The following is a 21,308-nucleotide window of genomic DNA, read 5'->3' as shown; positions in this document are numbered from 1 at the left end:
AACTCTCTTTAAGACGTGAAGTCTTGCTCGCAATGGAGCGAAGACGGCGACCTGACGGCAGGTAATTAAAGTATCTGCGAGCAGGGTGACTGGGATCATCTATAATTTTTAGTGTCCGTTTTCTAGTTCGATCGATGTAGATACTTTGCAGGGACGGGAGGCCAGTACCTATTATTTCCTCTGCCGTCCTCACTACTGATTCCATCTTTGACAATTCTTTCTGTTTGACGCGAACAAACCAAACTGTGATTGAACTAGTTAAAACTGATTCAATGATGGCATGATAAAAATTGACTAGAATGGATTGACGGACTCCGAATGATTTGAGTAGACGAAGGAAGTAGAGCCTTTGTCTGGCTGACTTTAGAATATCAGTAGCATTGACAGTCTATGTGAGGTCAGCTGACAAGTAAGTACCCAGAAACTTGAATGAATGGACCTGTTCCACCTCACTACCATTAATTGACAGTGGCACATGTGGGGGAGGCTTGACAATCATGTGTGAATAGGGAAAACAAAGTTGGAGACAATGGACAGCCCTGAGGCGTACCAGTGTTGAGGACAATAGAACATGAATCTTTCTCACCAATGCGAACGGACTGTTTTCTATTGAGAAGGAAATCTAAAATCCAATTTGATAGTGAAACGGGAAAATTGAGGTCATGAAGAAGTTTAAAATGCAGTTTAGAAGGAATGATAGCGTTGAAAGCCGAACTAAAACCCGCAGAGCTGAATAATCTTTTTCAACAGTTATTCAAACTTATATCATCCTCTTTTTCAACTGTCGACTGTGATCCATTCAAACATTCTTCAACAATCAGAAATCAAACTATCGAGGGAAAAATAATCATTCAAACGTTTTTAAAGCTTTTTCTCTGGTCAACTTACAGAATCCTATCATCCCTGCGCTCTTACATTGACCTGCGAACCCTCCGAGCCGTCCGAGTGCTGCGGCCTCTCAAACTGGTGTCGGGAATTCCCAGTAAGTGCTGGAAAATCTCGAGCTGAAACCTACCCACTGAGGATACCTTCTCAATGCGTTTTCCATCACCGTGTGTCCTCCAGGCCTGCAGGTGGTGCTCAAGTCCATCATGAAGGCCATGATCCCACTGCTGCAGATCGGCCTGCTGCTGTTCGTGGCCATTCTCATGTTCGCCATCATCGGTCTTGAGTTCTACATGGGAAAGTTCCACCACACCTGTTATGATGACATCACTGGTGAGCTTAGGTCCAGCATGTTACTTTTTATGTACCAGTCAATGTGAACCGCTATAAGAAGAACATGCAACATCCACTCATTTCCATTTTTGTTTTAACAAAATAATTTGTGTCATAATACCTATTCTTATACAGGAGCAATCCTGCCATATGTAGAAATGAATGTATAAATGGATAAATATCTAGTTAGCGCACCGCTGCGTGTTCGTGGAAAATGCAATGGCCGAGAGAGATAGGCATGACCGGACATGGCGAATAAGAACAAAGGAAAAGACTAAAAAGTATTGAAACTAATATACACCGGACTTCAATTTTGTCCCAAGTAGTGTGCAACATAAAAATTATTTAAATAAAACGGTAATCCTGCAATCATCCTTATTTTTGCAAAATATACCTGTGATTTGATTGTCTTTTTTCTGTAACAGTTACGGAATACAATGACATTTTCTGTATCCTGATTACATAACATCTTTACATGTATTCTGTCAGTTTTCAAGCTTGCTTAGGGGCCGGTCACACAGACATTTGCGGCTGAATCACGGCTAAAATTTTGCGTTTTTTTTTTTGTCCGTGGTTGCCCGCGATGGAAAATGCGCAAAATTGGCCAACCCGCTGTTCATCGGTGGTATGCCCGCAAAACACGCCGGCGACTGTTCCGCTTCCTCATCGCGTCATTTCTGCGTCATTTTCTCGTGTGGACCACGGGTATAAAAGCTCCCGAGCCGGTGTTGTGCCCAAATCCGACTCCTACGCAACACATCCCCCCCCCCCCCTCGCGTGAACGCGCATTCTGCTGCGATCGCTTTTGTGGGAAGCGAGCATTGACGTTGGTGACTTTTTCATCCGCGTTAACAAACGCATTTTGTAGAATACGATCGCACTTTATTGTTTAAATAAACGCGTTATATAGACTAGGATCTCCCAATTGTTATAATTAGCTCGCTTTATTGTTTTAATAAGCGTTTTATATAGAATACGATCGCTTTTGTTGGAAGCGCAGCAGAATGCGCGTTCACGCGAGGGGGGGAGGATTTACCGTTCAATTACGTTCACAACAAAAACAAAGACGGAATGGTTTAAGTTGTATTACATTTCCAACAAATGCAAGACGAAGTGGTTTTGGTTGTATGTTCGCCATTACATTCCCTAAAAGTGAGATAAAACGAGGTAAAATGGGGATGCGAATCTCGACAGGGATGCATTTCACCGGGCTGTAGAAATCATAACCGCTCAAGACACAGTCCAGTGAAGATCAAGATTTCAAGCTATGGCATCATTTTTATTTTATTATCTTGAAAAGAAATGTCAAGATAAAAATGGATTAAGACGAGGTCACTACGCTGACGGGGATCCATGTTCACCCCCTTGACGTCTCGAGCACAACTGACGGGTGCTCAGCAAATCGCGCTGTATATACGCGGAGAAAGGCGTTTGACTGTCACACGCGTAACACGCTAATTTCACGTAATAACACCGCGATACAGGTGCAGAACATGCTATTACCATGCTCCACCCACGATTACCCGCTGAAATTTCCCGTCCTACCCATGTGTAACCACGCCCTGGCCGCGGCCAGAGCACGTCGTTCCGCGTCATTTCCGCGTCATTACCTCGTGTTGACCACGTGTGCGGCACGCGGTTTAACACGTGCTCAAACTTTTGAGCAGCTCAAAAGTTTTGAGCGCGGCCAACCACGTGAAAATTTCCGACCGCGAGTAAAGCACTGCTCTATCTCGTGTATATGGCGGTCTCTAAACGTCTAACAGCGCCCAACAGAATCTGCTTCACGTGGTTCAGCCTCAATTTGCTCGTGAAAGGCTGTGTAACCGCGCTCTGAAGAATTGAGCAGTGCAAAGCTTTTTCGCGCTGCCACCCGCGCGCGAAATTCCGACCTCGTGTTAAGCACCGCTGTATCTCGTCTAAATGGCGATCTCAATGCGTCCAATAGCATCCGCCTCAGAGGCAGAAATTTCTGGGCGTGATTCAGCCGCAAATGTCTGTGTGACCGGCCCCTTATGAATAAATGAACAAATAAATAAATCTGCAATGCCTGAATATTTGGCATTGTGCAATTAATACAGTTATACATGCATTTTTTCATTTATTTTGGCAATTATTTATTTCAATATTTATTTTTCATCTATTTCGTCATAAATGTTATTCAAACGAGGAGGTGACCCACTTGCCTTTTCACCTATTGGTTGATTAGGGATGAACAATCAGCTAACTGAAGAAAAGCTAACCTTGTTTGACCCACCCCCTTAGTTTGAATAGCATTTTTGAGAAGTATTTTGTTGTGACAAGTTACACAACAAATGACTTCTCAAAATAAACTAAAAAATACACTTCAAATATAAAACAAAATGCACAACAAAATACATGACAAAATACTCAGTGGAACTGCCTAAATCTAGACTTAAAACGCACTCATAATTCCATAGCTTATGAATGACGCATATTTCATGTTCAAACTATCTGTGTATTATTTGTTATTGCAACATCCGTTGCAGCCTGGTCATCCTGGAAGGGGGATTACCTCTTGTGTAATTGTATTTACATGGCATATATTTGTAGAAATGTATTCATTCATACATTTGTTTCTACATGTGAGAAGATTAGTCTTTTATACATTCTCGGTGCGTACAACGCTCCTCTTCCTTTAGGTGAAATCGTGGACGGGGTTCCATGCGGCCTCAAGTTGCCATCTAGGCTGTGTCCGAACGGAACAACATGTCGGGACGGCTGGATCGGACCCAACTACGGAATCACACAGTTTGATAACATACTGTTCGCTGTGCTCACCGTCTTCCAGTGCATCACCATGGAGGGCTGGACCGAGATGCTCTATTTTGTGAGTTTTTGCTCGGAATATAAGAACAGTCAGCAGCGTTGTGTGTAACATTTCACTTGTGTTAGGGTGGCACCCATCCATTTTAGATTTTTAATGCATACAAAAACAACACATGTTTATTACAACAAGGCTTCTTTACTTTGTTAAGAATATGTATTTTAATAAAATAGAGTAGAACAACATGTTTCTCAATACATTATAAAATGCTCTGTTTGAAAATGATGCATTCGTATTGTTAAGGTCAGTTTTCAACCTGGCTATAAAAACAAGATCATGAAACACTAACTACCACCAAAACTGAAATTATAAGTGGATTATCAGTCACCAGAGTGACAACCAGCCCCTCATCCAGCCATGAGATCTTAAGGGGATTTTTTTTTTCCAGAATATCTGCCAAAAATAATACAAGGGCTTGTCAAGATACCTAAGGCCTATTCAGTGTAGAGCTGATTATTTGCAGAGTATTTTCCAGGAAACAATATAACTGCAGGCATTTTAGATGAAAGTAAGCCAGAGGAGTATGGTATCAAAATCTGGGCGGCCTGTGATGGCAAAACCAACTATATCTGGAATTTACAATGTTACACAGGTATAGCTGCAAGTGGTAATTACTGAGGAATAAGATAGGGAAAACGTGTGGTCCTTGGTAAGGCTATAAGGATTCAGGGCTATAATGGCACTGGCGACAATTTTGTCACCAGCTATGACCTTGGACAAGAACTTCTGAGGTGGAAACTTACCATTGTCAGAACAGCAAAGAAAAATAAAACGCAGGTTCATTTTAGCATTTTGTTAAATTGAGGATTATTTTAAAGATAAGAAATCCTAACAAGGTAAACAAGTGATAATGATAAAATGGGCCGATGTATTTTTCCAGTGTATTTTACAGCTGATTTAAGTTACACTATGCCACCGAACTGGGAACATGGGGTGTGCTACCTAAAAGCTAACACAAGAGCAGGCTCTATTAAACTAAAACTACCTGTATAAGTGATATGCAGTCTGGGTAGGCAGGTGAGGTTCATTTATTTGTAAAGCTGACTGCCTGACTAGACACGAACTTCACTGCGTGTTACTGCTATGGATGAATGCTGAGGATGTAACAATATCCAAATGTTGTTATACGATACAATTGATTTACTCTTGACAGCGCTATAATTAATCACAATATTGTGGAAATCTAGGAAATTAAAAAAGCTCACGGTACTATAAAAACAAACTCAACATATGATATTATTACAATATTTGAATTTGATTATTACATTGTTTAGCATTGGTATTTTCTTTTCGGATGTTTTGGTTCGCAGCAGCACTATCATTGTTTCCAACCAAGATTGATCTTTTTGATCTGGCCTCTGCCCCTTTCCTCTGCCTACCTCCTCTTCCTCTATTCTGGTCTGTCTGGTTCTATTTTTAACTTCTGAAGACTGACCTCCGGACGATGAAAGTTTAATAGCACTCAGCACTCCAACGGGCTCCTCTTGAGAGCCTCGCTAGGGTCAGAACATGTGAAAAGACGACCCTTTTTCGCTGATTGACAAATTCATTAACTAGAAAATTCTTTCAATTTCATCTTGCGAGATACTTAGCTGTCTTAGAGTTTCAGATTTTACGGTTTGTGTTTTTTGTCAGAGTAACGACGTAGAAGGCAGCGCCTGGAACTGGATGTACTACATCCCACTCATCATCATAGGCTCCTTCTTTATGCTCAACTTGGTGCTAGGTGTCCTCTCTGGGTATGCTGTAACATTTGAAACAAAGATTGAAGTAATTATGCGAGTTAAAATGACGTCCTAATGATGCGCATCCAGTGAGTTTGCCAAAGAACGAGAACGCGTTGAAAACCGGAGCGAGTTTCTAAAGCTTCGACGGCAGCAGCAGATTGAACGGGAGCTCAACGGTTACCTGGAGTGGATCTGCAAAGCAGGTCAGTTTCACACTACACAAATTGTCATGTGATATACAGGATAAACCCTTGTTGATGTTTCCTCAACTCTCACAGAAGAGGTCATCCTGGCCGAGGACGGCACAGGGAACTTTGATGGTTAGCACCAGTCATTCTGTTCTGCACCATTTGGCAGGTGACTTTGTTAACAGTTATGTTGTATTGGTGACTCCAGGTTCCCGGCGACGGCCGACCATGAAGTCCAAGAACAACAAGACAGAGCTGCTCAACACGGAGGAAGGTGAGGGAAGCATGTTGAGATGGCAACTACCATATTACACACCACACTGAAAATCCCACATTAGGACAGCTGTTTGACCATACAGTAGATCTTAAGGCCAGTTTTGATCAGAAAAAACATAACAAAGGATTTGAAATACAGTACTTTCGGATTTTTAATGTCAGCCTCTGTTCCTAATACTGGACCGCTCATTTTGATCCTTCCATTTTTTACTACCTTAAGACAATAAATGCAAAAATGCATTAACTGTTGAAAGGCTGAAATGATGAGGATTTAGAAATGTTTAATCCAGAGGGTTTCTGCTGCAATTAAGGGCTACACTAATATGTTTCTTTATTGACTAATTGAAGAATAATTGAAATACTTGGCTATTAATTTGATAATCAATTGGTTGTCATTTCAAAGTTTCATTGTTGCGTCTGATATAAGACATTTGTTTGAATCAATGCATGTTATTTTTTGATGACTCGATGCTGCAAAACAAAGCAGTAGTGGTAGTTAAATGCACTTTTTCCTACACACACAATTGACTAAGATTTATCTATGAAGAATTTGATTTCTAATTGATAAATTTATTCTGCTTGCTTGTGTTTTCACTATTGGAAACCTGCAAAGGAGATTGTATAGCAGGGTTTTTCATTATTTTGACTATTATTGCTCACTGTTGTTCATTATTTTGACTACAATGTACTGCTTACATCATTGGCACAATTAGCCAATAATGTTGCTGTTCTTTGATTCTCACACCCTGAAAGAATCTGTTTTTTATAACCTAGGGTTTTATTAAAAAAATAAATAGCTCAGGAGAAGAACTTGAGAACAAACACTTAGAATGTGTGCATCCTGAAAGTTTGAGTACAGTCCTGTTCTCCTTGCAAGTTTAAGATTATTTGATGTCTTCTCTCTCTCCTACTAAACTATTTGGTTGTTTGAGTTGGAACCAAAACACCACAATTAAATATTTTAATAATTAGATACACAATGAATAATAAGAAATGAATGAGTACCGAAGGGAACAGTCTTTAAAAAACAGGTCAGAAGCCTAACAATCTCGAATGGGATTTTTCTGATTTGACTTGCCTGGTTGACAATGGACCAACGTTTTGTCTTGTGTGGGTCAGGTTTCTCCCGCTCCAGTATCAAAAGCGGCATAGACGGATCAAGTTACAGCAAGAAGGAAAAACGTCTGCGCTTCTTCATCCGTAAAATGGTGAAGACGCAGGCCTTCTATTGGACCGTCCTGTGCCTGGTGGGCCTCAACACCATGTGTGTGGCGGTCGTCCACTACGACCAGCCCGAGCTGTTGTCAGACTTTCTGTGTGAGTGTCCACTGCCGCTGCCGTCCTCTCTTTTCTTGTTTGATCCCTCCACACAACGGTTCTAATATTTTCCATGCAGTCTATGCAGAGTTCATTTTCCTGGGTTTGTTCATGTCAGAGATGTTGATCAAGATGTACGGTCTCGGCATTCAGCCCTACTTCCACTCCTCCTTCAACTGCTTCGATTGTGTGGTGCGAAAACACAGATGTAAACATACGCACATTGGCAAGCGCACAAATCTTAACTGTGTGTTTTTGTGTGTGCACCAAGGTGATCTGTGGTAGTATCTTTGAGGTGATTTGGGCTACCATTAAGCCGGGCACATCCTTCGGGATCAGTGTCCTCCGAGCGTTGAGACTTCTGAGGATCTTCAAGGTCACAAAGTGAGTGGACATGGCACACCGTTGGCTGGAAAGTTCCTGAGGAAAATGTTTAGGATCAAGATGACGTTTCTTGTTTCCGGCAGAAGTTTTAGTGCTCTCGGAGGCGCTGGTTCCACCGAAAAGTTTTAATTTAGTCAAAAGTGGATCTTGTTGTTTTTATATATATTTTCAAAGTAAATGAATGTTGTCTTTTGATTTCATTTTTGTTGTACAAAGTCAGTATGTATAAAAACACAAACTCTGTCATTACATTTGTGAGGGACTAAATACATACACAGAAAAAAAAACAATGAATACACTAATAATTTAAAAGAACCAATAGATTAATCCATAAGAAAATATTATGTTATTTTAATCAATTAAAAAATGAATACAATAAATTAAAACAAAATGAAATGAAACCAAAAACAAAAAAAAATAGTAGAAGTGTGTACCAATAGAAAGACCAAAACTCTTAATAATTTTGTGAAAGAGAACAAATCAAAAAATCCATAAAAAAAATTTGACTGCAAATGTGAATTTTAAAAATAAAAACATATAGCGTACTATCTCAATCAAGTCAAACATCAATACAATAAAATACAACAGAATAGAATTAATAATTTTATGAAAAAGCGTGAGTACACATAATAAAAAGTACCTAAATAGATTAATCCATAAAAAAACGATTTCACAGAAAAAATACAATTTAAACATGACAAAACATCACACAATGTGTCAGTAGATTGACACTTGATAAAATAATAAAATGCCATAACATAAAATATAACGAAACATACCACAAAATAGGAAAAGTGTGTAAAAACCATACAAACTACTTCAAAAAGTTTCCAATTAATTAACAATACCTTTGAAAATACGTATAATAATTACATGAACAATTAAAACAAAATACACAAATAGATAAAAAGATCGTAAAACATTAAAACATTAATAAAGTGAAAAAAAAAATATATATATATATATACATATATATATGTATATATATATATATATATATATATATTGAATACATTAAAATAATCAAATGAAACGATTAACACATGTGCAAGGTTACTTAATGGAATTTTGTGAATAGATACCTTATGCATCGAACTCCAAGCATAGTACATAAATAAAACTAGTGTAGCTCGGTGGCTTTGTGGAAAAGCATGCACCTTCAGACAAAGTATTGACGTTACGTTTCGAAAAATCAGATTTCTCAGCCCAAAGAAATGTGCCTAAATAAGAAGAAATGTTGCACTCATTGGTGTTTTCGTTTCCCCTCAGGTATTGGGCTCCCCTGCGTAATCTTGTTGTGTCCTTGCTCAACTCTATGAAGTCTATCGTCAGCTTGCTCTTCCTTCTCTTCCTCTTCATCGTGGTCTTCGCCCTGCTTGGCATGCAGCTCTTTGGCGGACAGTCAGTCATCACAAACGCATGACTTTAGGCCCATTTATAGTTTAGCTTTTCTGATCATCTGTTCATTGGATTCAAGGTTCAATTTTGAGGATGGGACGCCGCCCACAAACTTTGACACCTTTGCTGCAGCCATTATGACAGTCTTTCAGGTAAGAAACATCTGCCGTTAATGTTAATATTGCATTTCTTTTTTCATTATTTTTAAACATGTTTCTCAACTTAAATTAAAAAAAATAGTTCTCAAAATCAGTAAAATTGTCTTATTTGGTGCAAGGCAGAATATTTTTCTTGAATTAGGTAATTATTACATTATCGCGGGATTAAAAAAAAAAAATCACAAAACAAGCCGATAGTGCTTCCATTTGCCAAAATACCGTAATTTCCGATCAATGAAGTGGACCTGATTATAAGCCTCACCTTGCATTTTCAAAGGAAAAAACATGTTGTACATACGTATGCCGGACCTGCCTACAATCCGCGTGTGCCCATATTAAAACACGAGGGCCGGTTTGAAAACATTAATTATGTAAATCACTTTAAGAATTGAAATGTGTGTTTAAAACACACAAACTTTTAATTTAAGAGATGAATGAAAAATATATTAGAGCAGGGGTGTCAAAATCAAAAGAACTGAAGGCCAGATAAAAAATGTCACTATATATTTTTTAAATGACGCATATTGCCCAGTAAACTTTATTGAACCTTTTTATAACAAAACAAATACATTCCAACATGATCTGATAAATAAAGCAATAGTTTCTTGTAACAAACATTGACTTAAGATATACAGTATTTGCAAATTCCTTTAGCAACAAATTTGACATGACATCTAGGAGCAGGGGCAGCACGGCGGCGCAGTGGTTAGCGCATGTGCGGCACAGTTCATGTCATGGGAACCTCCTGCGTGGGTTCAAATCCAGCTCCAGACTTCCTTTGCGGAGTTTGTATGTTCTCCCCGTGCTTGCATGGGTTTCCTCCGGGCACTCCGGTTTCCTCCCACATTCCAAAAATATGCATTTCAGGTGAATTGGCCGGTCCAAATTGTCCCTAGGTGTGAATGAGCGAGTGAGTTGTCTGTCCCCGTGTGCCCTGCGATTGGCTGGCAACCAGTTCAGGGTGTCCCCTGCCCACTGCCCGATGATTGCTGAGATGGGCTCCAGCACCCCCGCGACCCTACTGAGGATAAGCGGTGCAGCTGATGAGATGAGATGAGATGAGATCTAGGAGCAGGAAGAAGCTAGTCAATGATATTGATGGGCAGTTGTAAATCGAACTAATGTTCTCCCACCTCTATGTCTTGTGTGTGAGTGCATCATTGTTGCATTGTGGGAAATGTAGTACTTATGCGTATAAAAGCTCTGTGAGCTGCGGGATTGCTGTGTTCTGCGGGCCGGTTCTAATAATTACTTAACTTTTTTTCTAGTGTGAAAAATGGCAAATGTATTTGCTCATTTTCAGTCGTATATTGTTAATCTTCTGAAGGAAAAATCCTAAAAAAAAGAAAAATACCATATTAAATATCACACAATTTTGCTAACGTTAAAGGAACTTGGAACTTTTATACTCCCGCCCGCCACCTCTGGCTTGTGTCATAATTGCAACCTCTGTCAAAACTTCTTCATGATGCACACGCAACCATGTGCATTTCTTTGATGCACTTAAATAAACTCTTTTTTTTCTGTCTTTTTAGGGGTTAATGTTTGCATTTGGTTTGTATTTCACGCAGGCCTCTTCTTACATTCACTACTTTCATACTACAATAACAAATAGAAACAAAAAAGAAAAACCTAGGGGTGAGCATGCTGTTTCTCTCCACCCTACTCTCCTGGTTCCCTATTCCTCCTACTTAATGTGTTCCACGCTGAACAAAAAAAAAAAACAGGTTAAAGCAGATAAGTGCAGTGGGAAAAAAAGTATAAGGGCTCTTTGAACTCATTTGGGCATTTATAATACATACTTAAAAGAGAAAATATTTACCTTTCTTAAGGAAACCTCAAACGATGCACCCTACATTAGGGGTGGATATTTCTCATATTATTTGAGACGCAGGTGTAAAATATCTTAGTATGGGGTAAGACTTTGGATTTTTTTTGCTCAGAAAAAGTTAACAGTGAATGAGTTCAATGGGTGTTTACAGATCCTGACAGGAGAAGACTGGAACATGGTCATGTACAACGGCATCGAGTCCCAAGGAGGCGTCAACGATAAGGGAATGATCTTCTCCATCTTCTTTATCGTCCTCACCCTTTTCGGCAACTGTATCCTACTTACCGTTTCTGCATTGACTGATGTCGAAAGCCGATTAACATCAATTGTGTGTATTGTAGTAGCTGTACAGTAACTGTCATGAAGCATTTTAAAAAATATATATACAGTATTGTTCTCAAGAAATGTAATTTTTTAAAAAAATTGACATCCCCTTAACTTGATACACCTCAGACACACTGCTCAATGTGTTCTTGGCCATCGCTGTGGACAATCTGGCCAATGCCCAGGAGCTCACAAAGGTCCCAAAATGTCTAAATTATCCTTGCAACCAAACCGCTGCTGAAACTGTCTTAAATACACCTTTTGACTGTCTTGACAGGATGAGGAAGAGCAAGAGGAGGCGGCCAATCAGAAGACGGCGCTCCAGAAGGCTAAGGAAGTGGCGGAGGTCAGCCCGCTTTCAGCCGCGAATCTCTCAATTGCTGCGTGAGTACACAACCTCAACATAGATATGTATATATATATATATATATATATATATATATATATATATATATATATATATATATATATATATATATATATATATATATATATATATATATATATATATATATTTTTTTTTTTTTTTTTTTTTTTTTTTTCAATTTTCCTCTAATATATATATTTATATATATATTTATTTATTTTTGAAATTACACTTTGGATTTTTTTTCAAGCCAATCCTGTTTCATGCATTAAAAAAAATTATTCTAAAAACGTACGTAAAAAAAGTGTCAAATGTTTTTAAAATAAACCGATGTGATCACAAGCTGATCAAATTGGGTCCAACAGATTTCCAATAGATTCATACAATACGTGTTATGCTACGCAAAATGGAGAAATGGAGTTGCCAATAGTCAAAAGACATGAATGTATCCCTTTTATACTCTAATTTTTTTAAAGGCACATTGTGTATAATTCAATGCCTCCTAGTGGATAAAAAAAGTAATTGAAAAAAAATGTTGATTTCAAGAATACACGAAACCTCATGTAAACGGCATTTTTTGTTTTTTTGTTTTATACATGTGGGGATTTTCATGTATTTTACACTACATGAGCCTCACCTATAACTAGATGACATAAGTGTCCAGTATCATACTTTTACAAGTACGCAAAAACCAAAAAGCTGGACAAAAAACTAAAGAGAAAAATTATGCGGTTTGGTCACTTTGAGTCTCCTTATTTTGTATTCTTCTGTGTGCTTTGTAGCACTTGTTTTCAGTTGCATGTATGTATGTAAAAATATGAGAAGGGTTTTATTGTGCATTTAAGTTTATCTTGAAATGACACAAACAAAGCCCAACATCACAAACATTTTAAACTTTGATATTGATGCCGTGACCTGGATAGCACCTATAATGAAATGGCCGCATAGAAAAATTAAATAAAGGATGTCCCTTGCCCACTGCCCGAAATTGGCTGGGATGGGCTCCAGCACCCCTGCGACCCTACTGAGGATAAGGGGTGCAGCTAATGGACGGATCCAAACTTAAAAAAAGATTGCCCTACTGTCAGATTATTTTGCTCATGTTTAAGTATTATTTTTTTTGCGTTTCTATGTTATTAATTTCTTGTGTACCTAAGATATGAAAAAGAGAACAATCAAAATATATGGGAGTTCATTTAAAAAAATAATATATAATTCTTTAAGTTAAAAAAAAAATATTTTTCTCATTTTTATTATGTTCATCATACTTTTTTTTGTTATTCCAAAAAACATCAAGGAAAGATATCTGTCAGAAGATGATTTTATGGGTGACACAATTCTCCATGTGCAGCACCAAAGCAGAAGTGAGCCAGCTGGCTTCTGCTTTTGGGAGCCAACAGAAAGCACCTGTTCGAACGCACCTCAAATCCGTTAAAGCGCTCTAGAACTCTGTTGTCTCTTGGTCTGAAACTGTACATGAACAGCCGTTAGATAAGGAGCAGGCTTTAACTGTGTTGAAAGATGTTTAGCCTCACCATTGGGTACCTTTTGAACGTCACAAACACAAAAGTGGTGAATAGCCACAATAATATTATCAAAACAAATGATGTAGAGAAGTAGTTAGTCATCATGCTGCACACATGAAGACTGTTGTCGACCACAAAAACAATCTAAGTCATTCCCAGTCTGAATGTTTTAACGTTTTGGTTGATAACACTTCCCCTCGAAGTTATTCTATTTTTAAGCCTGCATTTCCTGCTGTGGACTATATAGTTTATTACTGCAGAAATTCTGTGAGTTGTGAGATTTAGAGTACAACTTGATATGTATCCATCCTGCAAGCAGTAAAGAGCAGCAGAGGAATCACACGAAGCCGGGCGGCAAGTCGGTGTGGGAACAGCGTACCAGCGAGATCCGCCGGCAAAACCTGATGACGAGTCGAGAGGCGCTCTACAATGAGCTGGAGCAGGAAGACTGGAAGGTGACGGGCGAGGGAGAAGAGGTAACAATAAACAGGCTTGGGAAAAAAGGGAATACACGTAAAGGCGTTACGTCATCACGATTTAAAAAATAAATTAGACTCTGTTACAGTTACAGAAAAAAGATTGCTGATTTTTTTTATGTTGCACACTTGAGGGGGCAAAATTAAAGTCCGGTATGCATTAGTTTTAATTCTTTTTACTATTTTCCTAGTTCGCAATATCTTTGTTTACATTCGCCATGTAAGGTTGCACCACTCTCATTCATTCCACACACAACAGCTGTGCGTTCACTCTCAGGACTCCACCCCCATTCCCCAGTCCATCTGCAGAGCTGCTCAAGGTGCCTGACTACAAAACATAACTATATGACCAAAAATGTCACAAAACTAACTGAAAAGAGGCATTTAATTAAAGAGATACTGAGATCAACAAACAAGTATGAACAAATAAAATAACATGAAATGATGAATGCAATTCAATGCCTGGGAACATGTGCCCTCTTCCACTGCAGCCTTTCAAGCATCCATTCATTTACTTCATGCACTCATTCATGTGTGTCTTATATTACATAATATACAAAATGCACTCATAGATGAATTGTGTCTATCATAGTTTTTATTACTGACACTAGAGACGGCAGCACGGCAGCACGGCAGCGCAGTGGTTAGAGCATGTGCGGCACAGTTCTGAGGTCATGGGATCAAACCTTCCTGTGTGGAGTTTCCACCAGGAACTCTGGTTTCCTCCCACATTCTAAAGACATGCATGTCAGGTTAATTGGCTGGTCCAAATTATCCCTGGGTGTGAATGAGCGTGTGAATTCTCTGTCTGTGTGCCCTGTGACTGGCTCCAGCACCACCGCGACCCTACTGAGCATAAGCGGTGCAGATAATGGTCGGATGGACACTATAGAGACAGAGAGAGGTGACAAGAAGTCCCTGAGTCTGTTGGAAATTTAGGAAGTGAACACTTCAAGGCTTTACAACAATATTGGTTTCTTGGTGTTCTCTTAATGTGAACTTAAAAAGGCATATTTTATCTTCCATGTGAAAAAAAAGTTTTATTATTGCTCGATACACTATATTACATGGTTAAAATGAGAACACTTTTTGTTGTACCACAAGCAAGTACATGATCTTGGTTTCCTCTATGTTTTTTCAAGGTTACATAGTTCATTATTCTTTTAACTGAATGACTGATTGGCTTGAATTTTGACTTGTACGGGAAGCATCAGTTGGATTTTTTTCCCCCACCTTTTTTTTCTTATTTAATATATTTTTCTTGCAAAGGTGTTAACCAGCTATAACTGAAGCGAAAGTAGAGTAGTAGTAGACTGTAATATATAACAGGAGCAAAACGGGAGGTACGCAGTGGGTACTTTATTCATTATTTGCATCATACTGAAAACATTTCAACTTTGCACCCACAAATCTAGTCTTCAGTTTGTACATCTGAATTGGACAGCAGTGAAAGTTATCTATCTACGCTTTTGTCTCTGTATCATTGGCATCAATGTCAGGTCGCTGGAGTTGCCTTTATTCCACGAGGAACAATGACAAGCAAATGAAAAACGCAGCCCTAATCCTTTTTTTATGCAGCAGTAAATATGTCTTCCGCTTTGAAATTGCCATCTTGAATGGTCACATGATCCGAAAACATGAGACCTAGGCATTTTAGGGAGAGGAAAGGAAAACGTTCAATCTACACTAATCATTCAGATATCATTCTATCTATCTTTCATCCAAATCTTGTTATCAATAAGCTATAGCTTCAATTGAAAAATGCCCTCCATCAATGTTTTGCTTATCATAGTATTAATCATTTTGACAAAATTAAAAAGGGATTTTAAATCCAAAATAGAGGAAACAAAGAGGAAGATGTTAAGGGGGGAAAAAGTAAAGCTATTCAAAATAATGCCCATGTTTACTGGACAGAAGGGATGTAATTTAGTAGTCTCTCAAAGGAAGAGCACACTATACCGGAAATAAATTGTATGGTACAGTTGTTACGAATGTAAGTTATCAATTCTTTTGTTCCTAATTAGAGGAAAATGGAAAAATTCAAAGCAGCACCAGAGGCGGGCACTCTGGTTGAGGAAACACTGTTCTAGATAATTAAAGTGAGTCGCCTCGCAATGTTGCTCCAAAAAAGGAAGCCTGTTTTGCAAGTTTACTGCTGCAGGAGCAATGACCTGCTTTTTAAAAAAGTTCCACCTATTCTGGGTCACGCATACGTTTTGGCGTGATGCTAGTCACGGTACTTGCTAGCTTCCAAATGCTTAATAGCTCTGGAGCACTGCATTATTGAAGTGAAACGAATCCGAAGGTGTGTCGGGGGACCAGAGTGATCACGGATAATGTACAAACATTTTGTGGTTCTATAAACTGGAGGAGCCACAATGGTGGATGTTATCTTAAAGGTGGGGTGCATTGTTACGGAATTTGGAACTTTTCTACTCAACACCATCTTCGGGCCTAGTCATCATTGCAACCTCAGTCATGTTGCGTGTGCAAATAAGTGCATTTCTTAGATGCGCTCGAATAATTTATTTTTTAAATATTTTGGGGGGGTTGGGTTAGCGTTTGGACTGTATTAGAAACAAGCCTTTTCTTAGTTTTACTTAAGTCGCTCTCTTGCCACACCCCTAAGTCCCCCCACCGCCCACACCTGTTCCTCCTACCTAATGAGTTGCACATCTTGAACAGATTTTCCAAACGTAAGATTAATGCAGTGGAACACGAGTGAATTCTTTTATAAAGGCTCTTTGAACTCAGATGGGCATTGTTAATAAATAATAGGGAAAATAGTCTGCCTTCAACTTTTTAAAGAGACAATGTGTATTATTTAACCCCTCCCAGTGTTTAAAAAACTTGTATCCATTAAAGAAATCAATATTTATTTGGATAATAAGCAAAATTACATTAACTATAATAGAAAAGTACATTTTTTAAAATTCTTGTACAGTATTTGGATACATTTGTATTTATTTCACATAACATGAGTCTCATCTGTCCACCATCTTTTTTTTCCTTTTTGTCTATTATTTCTTTTTTGTTCTTTTCTTTCTTTTTTTTTTCTTTTTTTTCTTTTTTCATTCTTTTTGTTTCATTCCCTTTATGTTTTTATTATTGATTTGTTTTCTTCTTCTATATTTTTGTTCTCTTTTTATGTTGCGTTTCTGCTCTTTTTTCTTGTTTTATCTCGTATCTTTTTAATTTGTTTATTTTCTTTCTATCTTGGCAAAATACTTGCCCTCTATAATACAGTCACATCTTGTTGTCAGATATTACACACTGTCTCTTTAAATACACCTCAAAAGACGCACCCCACATTTAACAATGCCCAACTGATTTGAAGGAGCCCAAATACTTAATATTCCACCAAGCCTATCTGCATTTATCTTACTGTTGGCAAAGTTCTTTGGGGCAGAACACATTTGGTTGGAGGGAGTTGGATAGTGACATCATGATCGTCCCTACAGTTTTTTTTTTTGTTTGTTTGTACTTGTTAGTATAGCATGAAAATGTTGAAAGTAAGAAGGTGCCTGCTTCAAATACAGTCCAAACCTTAACCCAAACAACAAAAAAGATGATATAAAGTTTATTCAAGTAATGTATGTACTTGCACCTGTGTAACGAATGAGCTGACAGTGGTTGCATTCATGACACATGCTGATGGTGGCTGTGGATGTGGTTTTATACTCATCCACTTTGGGACTCTGTTTACCAGGTGGCATTCGCCCGGAAAGACATGAAGACCCACTTAGACCGTCCTCTAGTGGTCAACCCACAGGACAACCGCAACAACAACACCAACAATACACCTCCTGGACAGTTGCCACTTGATCAAGAGTACCTACGCCAGGACATGGACCACAGTCATCGCACTGCTCACCATCACCATCATCACCATCACCACCGCCACCACCACCATCATCACCAGCGGACAGGGGCACCAGAAGAACAGCCCGATCGAGAGCAACCAACAGTCGGGGACGACACGGGCCAAGAGGCTGGCGACCAGGAGGGGCGGCAACCGCCACTTCCACCGGAGGAGAAACATGGCCATAGGACTCACCGGGGGCACCGGCACAAAAACCGAGAGTGTCGGGAGGCTTGCGTTGCATCCCCTCGCCACGGTGGCGTTGCCGAAGGCAACGGTGAATACCGTCGGGCAAGGCATCACTGTAAGGCTGCCAGAGAGGGTGAGACCGGCAGAAGGCACCGGTCCAAGGGAACGGGGGCCGAAGCCGACGGAGACAAGGATGAAGATGGCGAGGTTCGGAAGACCAGACACCATCGTCACGGAAACCAGGACAGAAGTAGAGGACATCGTTCTAGAAAGTCAGTGGACCAATGTTTCTTTGTGATTGAATGAATGAATGAATGAATGTACTAGAATGGCTGTGCGCCATCAGACCATCAGCCGTGTTGAGACAAGCAATGGTTTTTGGGTGGCATTTCCCTTTTTGGCAGGGTCCTTGGTAAGTGAGAATGTAAACCCCTAAGAGTCCAGACAGAAAACTGGAAGATAAACTGGAGACTGGAAGTTGAAAAGTAGCTTTTAAGTCATCCTCCTGCTCTTTTTTGCTCAAAAAGAAATGAGTCAACAAAATCGAATGGGAATCACATCTGTATCGCGGTGGTGTGAGCGCTGAAACTTAACCACTAGACCACCAGGAATGTAGTTAACATAGGAAAAGGAATCAGATTGTATGTAATAATCACACAATTCAGTACTAACGGTACCACATTGCACATTGTTATGGAGCATTGTGGGACAAAGTTCACCTTTGTCATCCAGATCCTTAGTGATTTGTAGATTACACAGTGGATTCAGGCTAATTTTTACTATTGTTAATGATACTAAAACTAATGTTACTATTGGACCAGGCTGCGAGAATATTGTGAGATGATAAACCGGTCCATGGTGCAGAAAAGGTTGCGGACCACTGTTCTAGATGATTCAAGTATTTTGAAGTACTTGACTTGCGATTGTCTTTCAAAGGATAGCCAGGCTTGATTCAATCAACTGCAAGGTAAAAACGTGATTTAATCGCCTTGGTTGGGAGTGAATTTCCCTACAGGGATGAATAAAGTATCTATCTATCTATCTATCTATCTATCTATCTATCTATCTATCTATCTATCTATCTATCTATCTATCTATCTATCTATCTATCTATCTATCTATCTATCTATCTATCTAAAGGATAATAGATCCTGCCTGTGATGATAGTTGCAAGATGTTTCGAAGACTTTTAGGGAAATATGATGGCTAATGTGGATAGAAGTTGTAAGCTTTTTCGAATTTTGTGGTTTTAATATTGAGACCATATACTTTTATTGGCTAAAGGGAAGCAATGACATCTGACCGATTGAAAAATCTCAGATATTTCGTTGAAAAGGAAAGATTCCAGATATTTTCTTTATCATGTCATGATCTTGAAATCATCATGTGTTAAAATGTCAAGCCTGTGCTACATTTCATTCTCTGGTATCCGATTTATTCTCACATGTTTATCTTAAATAGAAATGCTGCTGTTGCGACCATAGACCACATAAGTTAGACATACTGACAAATATTTCAGAGCTTGCAGATGTGTGTGCAAAGAGAAACTTCTAAAACATGCAGAGCTCCAGGATTTTAAAGATTCAGTTCGTTATATCTGCATTAGAGCCAAATACAGTACAGCACTGGGGCCTACTCAGCCTGTGACACTGCTGGGGAAATAGAAGCCTCGGAAAATTTCACTGCAGTTCGGTATGAAAATGAAATAGTGACCTTTTGCCAAATGACCTTTTGCTGTGGTATCACTCCACCAGGGATCACCACAGCGCTGGTCCCAGGCTCTCCACCGCGCGCCCCGTCCAGCAGCACAACGAAGACCTGGACAACCTGCGCAACAACAGCAAGTTGGCTCGACAGCCGTACGACCTGCCTCCGCCCGACGACCCGAACCACGTCAACAACCTACTCAACCGCTGTGATGCCGACACCCACACTATCCTGCGCAGCATGGACAGCCTGATCCTGAGCAGCATGGCCAAACCGGACTACACCAGCATCGACATGCCGCCCGTGTACCCTTACCCGACAACCAACGCCATCTTGCAAGGTGCGTACTGAAAGAGAAAGGACTTTTTTCTTTTTCTGCGTGTCCAGATCAACATCCGTGTCTCGAGCCTAAACAAATAAAACATGTGCTGGAGTGAGCAGTTTGAGGTTTTTAATACAAGAAAACAAATAAGGCAGATAACACTGAATATTCTGGGCTTGTGAGTACAGAAGAAGTCTGTAATGGTTTCCCAAGTGTGTTTTTTGCATATAATCATTTATATACTAAAGGGATAGGACACAGAAGTTAGTGGTAAAATCCCACCAGCATCACACCAGTCCTACGTCCAGACTGAATCATGCAGGTAGTTTGATTTGACACAAGGCCTCCCTACCAACAATACATGAGAACACCACTTAAAACAGGGTTGGATGAAATAATTTGGCGGACGAGCCAGACCTTGAGGAAAAAAATGATTGACGAGTGATTGATTTTCTGTATCAACTGAATCCAATACCTCGGCAATACAGAAGGAAAAAAATATTTGTATTGGTTGCATCTTTTAATAAATACACATACAGGCATACATATGCACGTGTTATATTTTGTTCTCCATTTGTTTATGTACAGATTAATTTCACTGAATTGCCTTAGAAACACTTCAAATTAAAGTAAAATGATACGTTAGGTTCCTGTTGTTAAGCAATACATTTGATAATATGCATTGAAAAACTCAAAATGCAATAAACTCAAAAGTTTTCTCTGTATGAAATTTGATAAATATCAGCATAACTAAAATAAATATAAATTTAAAAATAGCAGGTACAGATAAACCTCGCCAGATATTTGAATAATGACCTTGAGTTCAGTACACCTGAATGTTTAATGAAAAATATAGTTTTAACGGGGTGCGAGGGACACAAAGGGACTTTGGATGCAAGTGGCACCACATTAACAATTTTTATTAGTAGTATTTTTTTACTTATACATATGTTATTCCTATACATTTACCATTTTCATTTGGCAGACCAGGTTGCAAAGCCTGACGGGCTACATGTAGTGTCTGCCTACCCCTGACTTAGAACATTGTAAAGACTGTATAACAACTAGATGAATTGATAAATTTTGGTAACAATGAAATGAAATGAAATGATCTGCATTTATATAGCGCTTTTCAAGTCAAGACTTCCCAAAGCGCTTTACAGTGTGCTTCACATTTCCCAATAGCCGCC

The 21,308-nt window shown here is 39.1% G+C and overlaps 1 protein-coding gene across 10 annotated transcripts in view; it reads left to right on the top strand.

The window, feature by feature from the left end:
• The window catches only part of cacna1ab (calcium voltage-gated channel subunit alpha1 Ab), a 145,784-nt gene that overhangs the window by 49,309 nt on the left and 75,167 nt on the right, over positions 1-21,308 (top strand). For all 10 annotated transcript variants that reach the window (XM_088342184.1, XM_088342183.1, XM_088342174.1 and 7 more), the window contains 18 exons: positions 891-982; positions 1,066-1,218; positions 3,882-4,069; positions 5,702-5,805; positions 5,881-5,996; positions 6,072-6,113; positions 6,190-6,255; positions 7,377-7,574; positions 7,654-7,766; positions 7,846-7,958; positions 9,228-9,359; positions 9,436-9,508; positions 11,497-11,617; positions 11,799-11,866; positions 11,947-12,053; positions 13,882-14,038; positions 17,748-18,361; positions 19,844-20,136. In XM_088342184.1, coding sequence (XP_088198310.1) covers positions 891-982; positions 1,066-1,218; positions 3,882-4,069; positions 5,702-5,805; positions 5,881-5,996; positions 6,072-6,113; positions 6,190-6,255; positions 7,377-7,574; positions 7,654-7,766; positions 7,846-7,958; positions 9,228-9,359; positions 9,436-9,508; positions 11,497-11,617; positions 11,799-11,866; positions 11,947-12,053; positions 13,882-14,038; positions 17,748-18,361; positions 19,844-20,136 — 2,750 coding nt within the window. The remainder of the gene's footprint in view (positions 1-890; positions 983-1,065; positions 1,219-3,881; positions 4,070-5,701; positions 5,806-5,880; positions 5,997-6,071; positions 6,114-6,189; positions 6,256-7,376; positions 7,575-7,653; positions 7,767-7,845; positions 7,959-9,227; positions 9,360-9,435; positions 9,509-11,496; positions 11,618-11,798; positions 11,867-11,946; positions 12,054-13,881; positions 14,039-17,747; positions 18,362-19,843; positions 20,137-21,308) is intronic.

The sequence above is a fragment of the Urocampus carinirostris genome, chromosome 8, assembly GCF_059441175.1.
Source record: "Urocampus carinirostris isolate Australia breed hairy pipefish chromosome 8, RoL_Ucar_1.0, whole genome shotgun sequence".
Taxonomy (NCBI): domain Eukaryota; kingdom Metazoa; phylum Chordata; class Actinopteri; order Syngnathiformes; family Syngnathidae; genus Urocampus; species Urocampus carinirostris.
Note: the sequence above shows the minus strand (reverse complement) of the source record. Positions and strands in the feature narration are given on the sequence as shown.